Source organism: Falco rusticolus, chromosome 13 (assembly GCF_015220075.1).
Source record: "Falco rusticolus isolate bFalRus1 chromosome 13, bFalRus1.pri, whole genome shotgun sequence".
In the NCBI taxonomy this organism is placed as follows: Eukaryota; Metazoa; Chordata; class Aves; order Falconiformes; family Falconidae; genus Falco; species Falco rusticolus.
In genome coordinates this window covers 15,837,020-15,851,180 of record NC_051199.1, presented here as the reverse complement: position 1 = coordinate 15,851,180, position 14,161 = coordinate 15,837,020, and the positions used below count along the sequence as shown (strand labels likewise).

At 40.9% G+C, this 14,161-nt stretch overlaps 1 protein-coding gene across 6 annotated transcripts; it reads right to left on the bottom strand.

The window, feature by feature from the left end:
- Nucleotides 1–925: 925 nt before the first annotated feature.
- PPP1R2 (protein phosphatase 1 regulatory inhibitor subunit 2) lies at nucleotides 926–13,893 on the bottom strand. Of its 6 annotated transcripts, none has more exons than XR_005107220.1 (8): nucleotides 13,713–13,893; nucleotides 9,071–9,178; nucleotides 8,489–8,569; nucleotides 8,082–8,185; nucleotides 6,659–6,838; nucleotides 5,239–5,447; nucleotides 3,671–3,721; nucleotides 926–2,702 (listed from the first exon to the last, which is right to left on the bottom strand). XR_005107220.1 is itself a non-coding variant. In XM_037406559.1 (7 exons), exons 1-6 carry the CDS (start codon nucleotides 13,859–13,861, stop codon nucleotides 3,717–3,719), a joined length of 627 nt encoding a protein of 208 aa, XP_037262456.1. In that variant the 5' UTR covers nucleotides 13,862–13,892; the 3' UTR covers nucleotides 926–2,702; nucleotides 3,671–3,716. The 6 variants fall into 6 exon arrangements, 3 of the variants coding, with proteins under 3 accessions (XP_037262456.1, XP_037262455.1, XP_037262454.1); XR_005107221.1 differs by having other exon boundaries at nucleotides 926–2,392; XR_005107219.1 differs by having other exon boundaries at nucleotides 926–3,721.
- Nucleotides 13,894–14,161: the final 268 nt, after the last annotated feature.

The following is a 14,161-nucleotide window of genomic DNA, read 5'->3' as shown; positions in this document are numbered from 1 at the left end:
CTTCATCCGTTTATGTATACTGTACCTCCCTCAAAGCTACGTACCTATTTCATTGAGGATTTTGGAAGCCATTACATAAAAGGTCTTCACTGGAAGTCAGCAAAGTTTTTCTTGTTTGTTAAACCAAATGCTTTGTAGGCATAGTAGGGTACAATGTACCCCTACTGAGCACCAAAATGAAAATGATGTCTTGGACATAGAAAGTGTTGGGGGAAGGAAGGCAGGACATTACCTCATCTAAGAGCTGCTTCTGATGGATTCTGACCACTTGTACTTACCACAAAGTACAAGTATCCTGTTTGACAGCATCACAGGCTGTGGAGTGCTGCCGCTCTCTCAGTAGGACTTCACTGCCCTAACTGGGGCAGACCAGGCCATCAGCTGCTTGGTTTGAAATACAGGCTGGTGCAGACATTCCAACAGTCTGAACACTGGAAGCTGTATATAAAGGGTGCAAACTAAGTTCTGAAATCTTATCCTTGGGAGCCAAATTTAAAGCTCCAGTAAGTGACCTTACGAGTCAGAAGTATCCACATGCTTATTCTTTGCCCCTGTTTATTCTATACAAGTGGCTGTGTTTGATACAAGAAGAAACAGCATTCTCCATACTGAAAAATTAGCATCACCACACTGGACTGAATCAAGAGGTCAATGCTTCCTTGTGAAAAGATGCTATTAATCCTGATTCAGGCCCTTAGAAGACTAAATATCCCACAACTGGCAAACCTGTTACCTACTAAGGCAAGGAGATAGTTGGAAAAGGCACACTACAACACCTGGTTAGCACAACTCACAGGTATCTTCAGCAATGCATCCAATCTAATTAATTATTCTTGTATTAATCTTTCAAAGGACAGCATTCTATTGCCTTATTCACTCTCAGTCTCTCTGGGATTTCATGAAAGCTCACACTTGAGAATGCATATAACTGTAAAATAACTTTCATTCCTTTATTCAAACTTCACATATACAGTGGACAAAAAGACATTTTAAAATAGATCCATATAATTATATGGATTTTTGCAACATATCAAATTCAGATCAAAATTAAGATATACACTGTATTCCATAACCAAGCTAAAGCTTAAGTGTATACTTCATTTTTGTAATAAAACCCATGAACTGCTCTGAATACTGGAACATTCACCAGTCAAATTCCACTGAGTTGGGAAGGCATTGACAGCAATTTGGAGATTCAGAATCCCTCTTTACAGGGGCTACACAACCACACTGTAAACAAGTACCTGAATTAGGCAGTTTCCCTTCTATTATTCCAAACAGCCTTCATTTTACGAAAGCAGTTGCTGTAAGTTGCAATGGATACAGGAAGATTTAGACCAGTGGTTTTCAGTATGCAGGTTGCCAACCCCGAATGAGTAGGAGATCATCAGCAGTTATCCTTACATAAAGGACAGCCAGACCCTAAACTCAGCTCATCTTCAGAGTCCTGATGTGGATTTGCTCACGGTTGGGTGTCTTTCCTCAGGTGCTACTAGCACAAGCACTCTTCATGCAACTGCAAAGGACCAAAAGTTTGAAACAAGAGCCAGAAGAGCGACAGAGGATGTGATTTTAAGAGAAAAGTTGGAGGGAACTTCCATATTCTCATTATAAGCCAAAAGAGAGCTCCACAAAACATCCAGTCCCGATGGAAGAGATAACAACAGCTAAATGCGAAGTTCCAATGTTCAAGTTAGCACATTTCCAGTGTAAAAACATTCCCTCCACCAGATGTTAGTACTGCCTAGTCAGAAACTAACAACTGATTCCATACACCACTCTTAAAAAATAATACAGCTCTTTTTCTAAAGACTTGGAAAGTACAGGTAATAACGTACTGAAATATAGATTAACAGGTCAACACTTTACAAAAAAAGTTATAAGACTTAAATAATCCCTTTTTAAACTGCTTAACACATCTGATAAATATCTTGCATGTCAATCTGATATATGCTGTACCATTTGGCTTTTGAATCCCAAACCTTTCCATAGGAGATACCACACCTAGAACACTGTCAAATAAATAGTGAAACCCAAAAGATGCTGTCTGTTTTGAAGCGTGAAGAGTAACAGTACATTACGCAAGATAATCAGCATTACATATACAGGGAATGCCATTCTGGTTGAACAGATTATGAAGCGGTATTCTCCATGAAATACTAGGCACAAGAATAAATCAATTAGACAGTTTTTTCTGTCTAACAGACAAATCTAAAATTAACATTCTTGGCAATACAACATTGTAACTGATATGCTTCTCAATATTTAAGAGCCTTAATTGCAAAAATTATAAAGTGATGTTTATATTTGTGTCTGACAAGCAGTTACAGTTCTGGACAGATTTCTTCTATGCTGTGTGTTCTACCTTCCAGGTGGTCACGAGTAGCATGTGCTGCATAAGAAAGATTACAGAAAACAGATAATGCTTCACACTCACCAAGTATTTTCAAAACATAAATATCCTCCCGAAACCATCTTCGCTTCTCCAAAGGCAATGCTTGCGAACCCATCTCAGCAATGTACAAGCCTTTAGTTTGAGAATGCAAAAGCTTCTAAAATAGTTAATTCACCCTCATGTTTTGAAGGAACAGCTAACACCACTGTTCAGCATACCAAGCAGGAATACTGTCCACCTCTGGAATTGGGAGGATTTAACCGAGCAGTTAAGAGAGATCAATTTGCAGAACTAACATATGAAGTTCCTGAAACACAAGCAAGCATAGTACTTTTCAGGTCAAATTTCATTTCCAGCCAAGACACTTCAACATGTTTAGCACTCATGTTTTAAACTCACGTTTAACAGCAAGAAATCAGAGAAAGCTCCTTGTCATTAGTGCTTTTCATATGAATAAGCCCACTATATAGTATGGATACATGCACCTGAAAGTTTAGTGACATAAAGCAAAGATAAAATAAAACCGCGTCAAGATTACTATAATCTTTAATAAAGGCCAGGTAGGCTCTGGCATGAGTTAAGACTTTGTAACAAGGGCAGTTTAACAAGCAAATAGTATAGCTAACAAGCAGAACCAATTTGTGTATGCTCCCAGCCTTCTCCTTACTCATCTTTAGGGTGATGCTCACCATGGTTAAAACACAATGTATTCTGTATCTACCAAGGGCCAAGAGGGCACACCCAGTCAGCTGACAGCTAAACTGATAAGCAGTATCTGAGCAGGGTTATCATAGCAATGAATGCTAAATGAGCCAGAGAGAAAGAACAATAGCTTTACTGCTTGTCAATTTAACTGCTATAGATCACACCCTTGTATCTTACGCCTTTGTGTAACAGAAGACAGGTCTGCACTGAAATCATGCTTGAATTCACCTATATCAGAAATCTTTCCGTCAGTGATTTTAAAGAGAATTTCTACAGGAAAAATATTTTTGAAGAGGAACAAAGGTCCCTTTCGCTGGCAAAGTCTTTTTACGTTGTTTGTGGAGTCATAAATAGGGAGTAGCCAGAGAAATTCCAGTGAGGCTGAAATGCTGAATCCCAGTGCGGTCTGCTACAATTTTAACTCTCTTTTCCACCAAAAAGATTGGCTGCTAGAATCCACATGCATGGGATAAGGTACAGCTACTCGAGGCAAGAAAGGAATGACTCATCCATTTAAAATGCTTGATAGCCCACAACAGAGACGGGCAAAAATATACAAACAGTTCTCACCATTACTGACTGGACTGGCCATCTTCACTTCAATCAGCAAGAAATCTCAGTCTGTAACCAAGAAGCGCAACTTACGTTAGCGGATCTGGTGGTATCTGACAGAAGCCTTCTTAAAAACCTAAGTCTTTAGCCCCTTCTTCAAAAGGGGAGTGTAGAGATTAAGAGAGTACTATTAATTTTACTCAAATACAAAATGGACAGGATCAAAGGGTAGAAAGAACACTGGATAACAGAAGCACAAAATTTTTAAGGCATCTTAATGGACAAAAAATAATGCCAAGTGAGAAGAGGGTCTCAAATTGCCTGAAAAACAACCCAGGACCCAGTGGAGCCCTAGAGTCACAGCAGACCACTAAGAAATGCCTCTTATGTCACATCCTTACCTGGAATGATCATCAGTACTATAGAAGTCATATTATTCCACTGGAATAAAATGACACTGCATGTCAGCTCTCCCTTACATAGATTGACAGTCTCAGACATAACAGAGGTGAGTAGTACCCACATCACCAGAGGATCTCCATAACTTCAGAAGAGCTGAAGTTGAATGGAAGAAATTGTCAAAAAGTAGCTCAATACAACATGCAGAAAAAGACATTTCCTTTGCAGTTCAAAGCAAGTATTAGAGCTGTTAGACAGTTCAACTGTGAAGCCAAAATAAGCCATCACAAAAATCAGCTACATCACCCAATACACCAAGCAAAGAAAACGCTCCTTCTCTGCTCTACAAGAAAGCACTTTAAAATACAATGATTTGAAGTTGAAGAGCTCTTCGAAAGCTATCCAGATGAATAGTCTTTCCACATGCTTAGTCCTAACAGGGAAATCTCAGGTACAAGAAAATCCATAGCACTTTGATGCACTTCCGTGAAGGAAACAACCAAACTGAAACACTGTTTTAAATACTCAGCTCCTTAATGTGACCAAAACCACAGCATGACCAAAAGCACAGACTAGCAAAAAATCCAGGTAGCAAGTATTAAAACCAGCTATTGGAGAAACATTCTGTAGCTCTAACATCCATTTAATTAATAGTTATGAATAAGATTCTTCTGTGCTCTCAGAAAAGTAATAACTTTTTTGAGATGGTATCTCTTTATTTCAGTAAAACTTTGGCATTACTAACACAGCTATGTTGCTGCATCATCTCAATGCAGGAATCTCTTAAAACACAGGCAGTGGCAGAAGACAGGTTTATTAATTTTTGTCCATATTCCATCATCCTTAGACCAACCCTGCCACAAATAATCACATGTGATTGGTCTGAGGGCATTCCATTCACCAGCTGCTACAGAAGTGAGACCAGTACTTAACCTCAGAAGAATTGGTTAAGTACAGAGACCAAAAGCTATGACAGTTGACACAGATTAGGAGATAACGAAACACTATGGTTTAAGCAGAATGATACAAAACAGAAATGAAGAATTGAGTATCACATCAAGTTAATGGAAATTATTTCTATATGCCACAGTGTGGAGTTGAACCAGTTAGTTAATGGGTTGATAAACAGGCAAACAGTTACATTTATGTAATCCATTGGCCATGAGCAGTCTAAAATTGATAATTACCAGTTGTGGCTCTGAAGCTGGTTATGAGGCAAGGTGGAATGGACTTCAACAATAGAGACTGAAAAATGCTGCAAAGGTGTGCCTTCTTTCCACTGGCGAATGCAGCTGGGGAGCGGAGTTGCCTCTGTTTTACAGCAAAGTGCAGACAGATGGCAGCTTCAAGCCATGGAGAAAGGTCATAAGGTTGCCTATTGGAGCCCTCCTTTCCCCTGGAGAGTGAAGTTCTAGTAAATAGCCATTATACGGCATATGTTAAGTTATGAAGTCGGTCCATTAACGGGTCTCAGACATGTACCAAATGACCCTTTCGGAGCCATTATAAAGGTATTAGTGCTCCTGTAATAAATAATGGGACTAAAACGTGCAATCCACAGAACTTAAAAACATGTAACTTTGCAAATCACCTTTTTATTGCGTGGAATTTTAACTCATTTTAGAAGAGTTCCTAGTTCACATGGCTGTGAAGAGCAAATGTGAATCAAGTTAAACCCATGCAGCATCTTCCCAAGTCTGCAGACTGTATGTCTCATAGCTTTGCCAAGCAATGGATGAATGAGGCTTACAGACTTCATTGCCACTAGTCTCATGAGCAACAGATGTCAGTTTTTTCTATTGCCAAAAACTTGTTTGAAGTGCTGTTACACACAGAGATGGGCAGTGAACAGCTCTAATTATTCACCAGAAGACCACCACAAAAATCAAAGACTTATTATATAGTCTACCCTTTTCACCCATAGAGAAGCTTAAAGATGAAAGAGAAGGTGTCAGCCTTTATAGTCTTATGAGTTTCAAGAGACAGCCCTGAAGCAGGTTCCAGGAACAGCTCCCAGCTAAAAGTCCCAGGCTTTCTTCCAGTAGCTGCACTGAAAGCAGAGCTGAGGGTCTTATCCCACGCTACAGAAATGAATATTACTGTTTAAGGACAAGTGCATACTGAAGTCCTAACAGCAGTTTTTTACAGTAAGACAGGCAGAAGTTCTTACGTGGGAAGTTAGATACATTTCTCTCAGCAGGGAGAACGCATTCATGCTAGTTCCCCTTTGCTGGCTACAGGATGGTTTGGGAGCAAAACAGGAGCTGAACCACAACATCAGTTCAGGCTCTCCTGCATGGCCACAGCTTTAAGTGCTTTGCACAAAGACAACTCTTCCCTTAGAAAGGATGATGGCAACTTCACTACCAAGAATCAGTTATGCGGGGGAAACAGTACAAAGCAGAGGTGTTTGCTTTTCTGCTGTCACAACAAACAAAGGCCTACATGCTATTTAGCAATACCGGTTGGTTTGGTACCATGCTACCTATCAAGACAGCATGCAGTAGGTGCACACTGAGCATTACTCATACTTGAGTGTACTAATTTCCCAACAGTTGAAAGGGCCACCAGTACTCAAACATGCTTTTTGATTAATCAGTAGCTCACCATGTTCAGTAGCTTCTGTATTCATTGTTTCTACATCTGCAGCATCATGCATCTCTTCATCCTCATCATCATCCTCTTCTTCACCATGTAGTTCTTTTGCAATAAGCTGTCTTGCCAGTTTGATGTTTCGTCCTTCATTGTAGTGCATTTTTCTCTTCATTTCGAACTGTTTCTTTTTCTCTGTGGGCAAACGCAAATATTTATTTCTTCCCTTTATAAAACAACTTATTTCCTCTCTTCAGAGAGGCATGAACTGCTTCCCAAGTCAAATTTATTCCTACCTTGCAAGTCCACTGATTATATGACCGAGAAATCACTGAATTAACATTATTTTCTTCAAGTGGAGTGTTCTTTTAAATAAGTCTGACAAAAAGGCTAGTAATTAATGGACTGAACAGCTGAAGCCCTTCTTTTAAAAGAACCTGTCTACAAGTAAGAGCAAATCTTAACCAAGAGAAGCATCTAGTAACAGCATACAAAATTCCAGACTTTCACACGCCTTGTTTCTAAGTAAACCTAAGGACAAATTGAGATGCACTGGTGGGACAGAAGACAAATTTTTGCAGATGTCTGACTTGCATCTGGCTAGCTACCAAAGGCCGGTTATGAGAGATATATTTACCACATGTAGAGGAAAAGATTTTCCACTTTCCCCATGGCCTGCAGCCTAACTTTGCTCCGTATATTAAACATTAGCAGGTCTAGCAGCAACGCATTGTAATTAAAGTAAACTTTGTTTATTGGCAGCCCCAACACTTTTTTTTTTTCTTCCCTTAGAATAGTAAGGTTACATGCTCAAAGTTGGGGCCAGGAAAGATGAGAAGCAATAGCTAGCTAATGCAAGCCCGAAATCTTAGAAGTATCATTGTTTGGTGGTTTCCACAAAATGTTCGAGCCCAAGCCAACACAAAACATCTGTTGAAGATCCAATTTGCTTCATAATAAATGTATACTTCCTGCTGGATCCACCTATCAGTTGCTTTGAAATCAATAGAAATATCACCCATATGTTTGCAAGCAATTAGTAGCATCTTAATTGCAGCCATATTCATTGGATCATTAAGTCTACCTGAAATACATTCAGATTAAAAACGACCCCCTCACCCCAAAACCAGAAGAGCTTCTTATTTGAGAAGTCTAGGTTTCTTAAGAGGCATTCCCGCATCTTAAGCTTGTATATAAAGGGGGCAGCCATTAACAACAAATTCCTGTTTATATGTAGATCCCAAACAAAACAGATCTGATTAGAAACAAACAGCATATTTGCTCAATCTTTTACTTACCCTTCAAAGAACATTTATCTCCATTTCCAGATCACAACATTCTTCTGACAGTACTTGTTCTTCCCAAATATTTCTTACTGAAAATCTGCTGAAACCATTTGTAGAAAGAAAAAACTCAAAACCAAACAAGTTATGCCTACCTCGTTCCTCAGGTGTTAATTCTTCATCCTCTTCCTCCTCCTCACTGCTTTCCTCTTGCTTTGCTATAATCTTGGGTCCTTTACCTTCAGCTGCAGCTGCCAGTCTACATAAATCATGCAATACAAAGTGAAAAACTCGCTGTTTCTGCATTATTTAAAATACACAAAATTTCAGAACACTCATACAACCAGCTTTGTTCATTAGCTTCACCACAGTCATGTGTACTATCAACCTGAAAGAGGTCTGAAACACCAGATGCACACACAAACACTGAAAACTACCTAATTTGGCAACAGTAAAAGCTTGATTTCTAAATAAACCAGCAACACCTTTCCATAAAGAAAAACTACTCCAGGAAAGAGAAAATTATCTTAACATTTAATCAATTTTCTATGACAATACTTACTTTTTACTTAACACATCTGCTTTTAAGGGCTCGTTTGACTCTGAATCACTCACTGCATCCTCATCATCTTCCCCTACCATGCTTGGAAGGCAAAAAAAAAAAAAAACAACACACAACAGCCTTTATCAATAATTTGCTGCTTAAGATTTGCTTAACAGAACAGTCAAAATCTTACAACACTATTAAAAGACTCCTTTAATACTTTAAAAACTTCCCAAATCTAATTTAAATATTGATACGGCAACTTTATATTCTAGTACACAGATGTTAACTGAAATACACAGATGTTAACTGAAAAAAATAAAATCAATACAAGTCAGACTTATGCCATTCAAAGCCTAAAGCCTGCTAGACATAAACCTTCTAAAAAGTGACTTTGTCCTTTTTGACAGTTCTCCATGATAGCTATAAGCCTTTACTTAGAAGCTTTGTAAATCTGAACACGTTGCATATAACCAGTAGGCCTGCACAGTCTGTCAGGCAATCAGCTACAGTAAATACTATATCACCCACAAAGTCAATTTTGCTGTAAAACTACTACGTCACTTGGCATCACTTAGGACAGCAGTTTAGCAAGCCTACCTGTGATAAGGAGTACTTGGCTCATCTATTTTCATCAAGCCATAATCTTTGCCTGCTGGGTGGTACGTAGCTATGATGTTCATCTCATCCCACTTCTGGGATTTTTTACTGAAATCAGAAAACAAAGTTAAGTTTTCTTATATTCTAAGAACAATTAGTTCTGTTTGGCCACAGAAGGAATGTTTGCAACCTCTTTTGATCTCTACTGCCTACTAAGCACAAAGAATATTGTTATGACACAAAGGCATTTTCTAAGTATGGATATCAAATACTGTTCTATACATACCTTAGTGAAGTCGTGACAAATTAGCAGTGCAACTTAATTTTCATAACAATACACAACAGATAAATAAACTCAGTGATCTACGAAGATGTATTCTTATTCATATACTCAGAAAAATATCGGTCTTGTTCAATCACTGTCTCATTAACTGTCTGCTCTTGTTACAAGTTACTGTAAAATCATTCTTCTTCCTATTATAACCCACAACACTTCAACAAAACCAAGGAACTTCCACTTCACCTCTGTTCAGTGAGCTGCTATGACTATTAGCAAAACTGTTACATAAACAATACCAACCAACAAAACTTCCTGCAGTAAAATAAATAGCACTGAACAAGCTGGTTGTTAATATTTGTCATCCCAAATTGGCATCATAATTACAGCAGTGAATCAGTTCTGTTTTAAGCCAAGAGTTTCACATTTTAAACAGACAGGCGCCAGTGATGTGACATTATTTAGAAATGCCCTGATTAATCAGAGAATGTACCATTTCATGCACATTATTTGCCAAAACAAAAGCCCACCCAGACTGAAAAAATACATAAGCCACAAAGAAAGCAACTGCCTTGTAGCCAGAAGTCACCCCTCCACTGATCTAAAAGCCACAGAAATGTTTAATCAACAGAAACTACCAGGTTCCCCATTTTCTCCAAAACAGTTATTGCAAGCTTCATACAAGGTGGTCTTTCCCTTAGACTAAACCAATAAATTTAACTTTAGAATAGTAAAATAATTCCACTACTTAGTATTACCTTATGCAGTAACATATTCCTGTTGTGAGTTATTATTTAAGGAAGTAAATGTTACAGGGCTTTGTGGGTTTGGTATTTGGTTTTGGTTTCTTTTCCTTTTGGGGGCAGACAGGACCCAACCAGGGGGCAGTTGGCTAGAAGACTTTAACTTAACTACTCATTTAAACACTGACCGTTCCAATAACAAATTTGAAAAACACATTCAATTTCAGTAACACCACAGCTCTTGAGCAGAATGTAATCCATAAAACAAAACTGATTAAGCTAAAGTCCAAGCACAAACTAAATCTTACATTTACAGAGGGCACTGCATAATACAACAGGAAAAAAAAACCACTAAAGGGATAAAAAGAATAGATGCAGGAGCTGATGCTGAATCCTACATGCCACAGATTTACACTCCAGAAAAAAAATACAAATTAAGTGAGCTTAATCCCAGTAGCATATAGTAACCAATGCCAAACTCTCATGTTTGAGGCTTCAGATCTATTTTATCATTCTGTTCAAACACAAGGATTGCAACCTAAGCGGACAACACGTGAGTCAGATTGCCTACTCTGGCAGGGTGGAGAGTCATGAGCTTCATGATGACAAAGCTAAAGCTCTAGCCTAGGAATGCCAGTTATTCAAACCTGTCTATTTAGGAGTCGGAAAATATCAGCTAAACACCTGCTTAAAGCTCATCTATGACTAACGTAAGATGATCATATGGTTACATAGTGAGCACATGAGAATTTTTACTAGCCATAGCAGTTGCACAATGGTATGCAGCCCCTATAGACAGAACTTAGTTGAAGAGGAAATATGATAGATGGGAGAAACTGTTTCATGTTCACCGCACTTGCCCAGAGAGCATCAAGATTTGTTGCCTGGGCTCACAACTCAATACCTAATAGTAATATTGGCAACCTTAGAAGAATCTCTGGCATATACTGCTCTCAAAATTACACAGCCTACAGCTTGGTATTCAGTAACTTACAAATACAAAACTGAGGCAGCTTTTAGTGGTTGAACTTTTTGCATTTATGTCTTTAAACTCTGATTCCAACACTAAGAATCTCAACTGTGGAACACCTCCCAAAGCACAATTTAAAATTCAGCTAGGAAAAAAAATAATCATTAGAGGCAAGCAGACAAACATGTAATTTAACCCTTTTGTGTAAAAAACCATCGTAGGAGAGTGACTAAGTGCTCTAAAAACCCACACCTCCCTTGATTGTCTCCAATTTAGCATGCTCAGGCATGCCAGGGCAGCATAACATTAACGACAGAGCTCAGGACCATCAGGAAAATGCTTCCTGACAGCTCTTCAGATGTAGAAATAGGAAATCTATTCTTCCCCAGAAAAATCAGATTTGAAAAATCTCAGAAGTGTTCATTTGTATTCTCTCACATCTTTAAATGTACGTAATCATTTATTTTCACGCCACACCTTGACTGGCAAGAACTTTCTGCAGCAGTAAAGGAACACCTCTCACTCTTCGTTTGCTCCTGCCATGGTAAACTCTTCTCTTGCCTGTTCCAACACAAGTGCTTGTGTGCACACACACACAGTTGCTTAGTTACTTTATAAAATATCACATCAGCCTGCTCAAAGGCTCTTACAGGAGCCTTAAGGCAGAAAATACCGTATACCAAAAATGCCAAGAACGTATCTACCATTAAACCATGATCTCAGCTCTCAGGATGCAGTTCCAGTGGTGTCCCAATTTCACAAGCTTCCCTCTTGTATCATATTTTCATTAAGGACGTTTTCCAAATAATTTTACCATCACTAACAACAGTCCAAGGTTAATAATGATGCAAATACATGAGAGCTCTACTGAACATGGTGCTTTAAAAGATGACAACTGACACAATAAGCTCTTTCATCTTGCAGCTATTTTTAAAGGTATTCAGATGTGAATTTCTATGTTCGAAATAGAGAGGCTGCTGATAGAGGTGCATGAAGAAAACAGGTACCTGTATTTATACACTAATTTTTAATCTTCAAGGATAATCACAGCTGTACTATTTATCATTCTTTTAAGTATAAAATTATTTTGCTGAAGCCAGAAATAACACTGATTTAATGAAGCATTGCCAATCAAAAATAATACCTGCACACAAACCAGCTTTAAATATCCTGTACGGATCTTTCCAGGAAATTTTCTAATATCCATTAACTCGCAAGGCAATTTCAGAATTCATCTAATTGATTTTATTGACTCACATGGGTAAACGGGAAATAGAAGCTGGACTCCTGCCCACTCAACTATTTCACAAGAAATTACTGTATACTATAACCAATACACCATATACAGAGCTCATCAGCTTGTACTCTTAATTTTCTGATCATTCTTGAAGATGGTACAAAAGAGACTGCAGAAAGTGAAATAGAGGCTACGGACAGCCAGTTTTACTTTATGTCTGATGTGGTAGTAAACACCTTATACTACATTATATTAAAACTAAAGAATAGTAAAAAAAAAAAAAAATCACATTTGTGTAGCATATTGCTACTTACATTCAGATCCTTCAAAACCATCATCTCGTTCTTTCAGTTGAAATAATTTCTCCCTAGAAAGCAGGACCAGCTCACACAGGCAACAGAGCAAACCAAAAACTTTTCATTCTTACCTTGTTGACATTAGACTATATTTGTGACTTAACTTGGCAAAGAGAAAAGGAATATTACTGTAATACTAAAAAAATAACTGCACGTTCATTTTATTTTATCATTATTCCTCTCCTTGCAATACCGAGTGAGGTCCCAAACACAGAAAACTGTCAGAAGCCATGTTACAAACACAAGAGCTCTGGTCAAACCCTGATTATCATAATGTGGTGGAGTCTCAGAGCAACGTCTGGCAGCACCTACTAGGTGCTAACAGCACGGGAAGTGTGAGAATTCTCACCGGTCCAGCACAGCTGCTGGCTGGCTAAAGACCGCTTCTTGCAAATCTGGACTAACTCTGAATGTTACAATTAAACCAAGACTACCTTGTCGTTCAAAAACACAAACCACGTGGGCAGGCCAGTGCACATCCTCCAGTGTGACACCTTCACAACGAACCTTGCACAACCAAGAAGGCATCTTACTTATGTTTCAATCCAGGAGAGGGCCTCTCCCCAGGGAGACGCTTCTGGTTACAGAGAAATGAGCTACCAGTGAGCAAAGCGAGAATAAATCTCCCATAGCAACGTGTATTTCCCAAACTGTAACCATCCTGGCCGCGACTGTAAAACCTCTGTTTGCCTTTAAGAGCGAGCACTTACGGACCGTACCGCTTCTGCTGCCGTCCCGGGAACGGCAACGAGCCACACCGGCTCCTTCGGCTGCCCCGCTGCGTCCCTGGCAAGGCTGCCACAGGAGCTCCGCGCTCTCCCCGCTCCGGCAGCCCCGGCACCCCCTTCTCAACACCGGCCCCCCTCCAGGAGCTGCTGCCGACACCTCCGCGGCGCGGGCCCGCGCCCCCGGGCCGCCCCCCGCCCGCCTGCTCCTGACAAACGGCGGGGCCCGGAAACCCCCAGCGTAGCCTGGCAGCCTCCGTCCCCCGGGACCTCGGACGAACGCGACGGCCGCAGGGGAGGCCCCGCCGCCCGCGGGGCTCGGCACGGCCCTCACCCGTGCTCATCCTCGTCGCGGGCCGGACTGGCCCGCCGCGCCCCAGGAGCCGCTCCGTCCGCCGAGAGCTTGCCGCCGCCCTTCTTCAGGATGCCCTTGATGGGCCCGCGCCCCGCCGCCGAGGCGGCCGGCACCGAGGGCGCCTCCATCGCCGCGCCACCCGCCCGCCCACTCGCTTCCGGCCGCCGCCGCCGCCGCGCGTCAGAACCGGCGGCGCGGAAGGGGCGCGGGCCCGCCTCCCGCCCAGCCCGCCGCCCCGCGCCCCCTGGCGGCCGGCGGACCGCCAACCCCGGGCGGCTGGGCTGGCGGCCCCGAAGGCCCTTGGCCCGGCGTGTTGGGCAGAGCGGCCCGTGCGGGCCCGTCACAGGCCTCCCCGTGGCGCGGGGAAGCGGCAGCGCGGGCTTCTGCCGCCGCAGAGGAAGGCCGGCGTCCCTCGGCCGGAGCTGCGG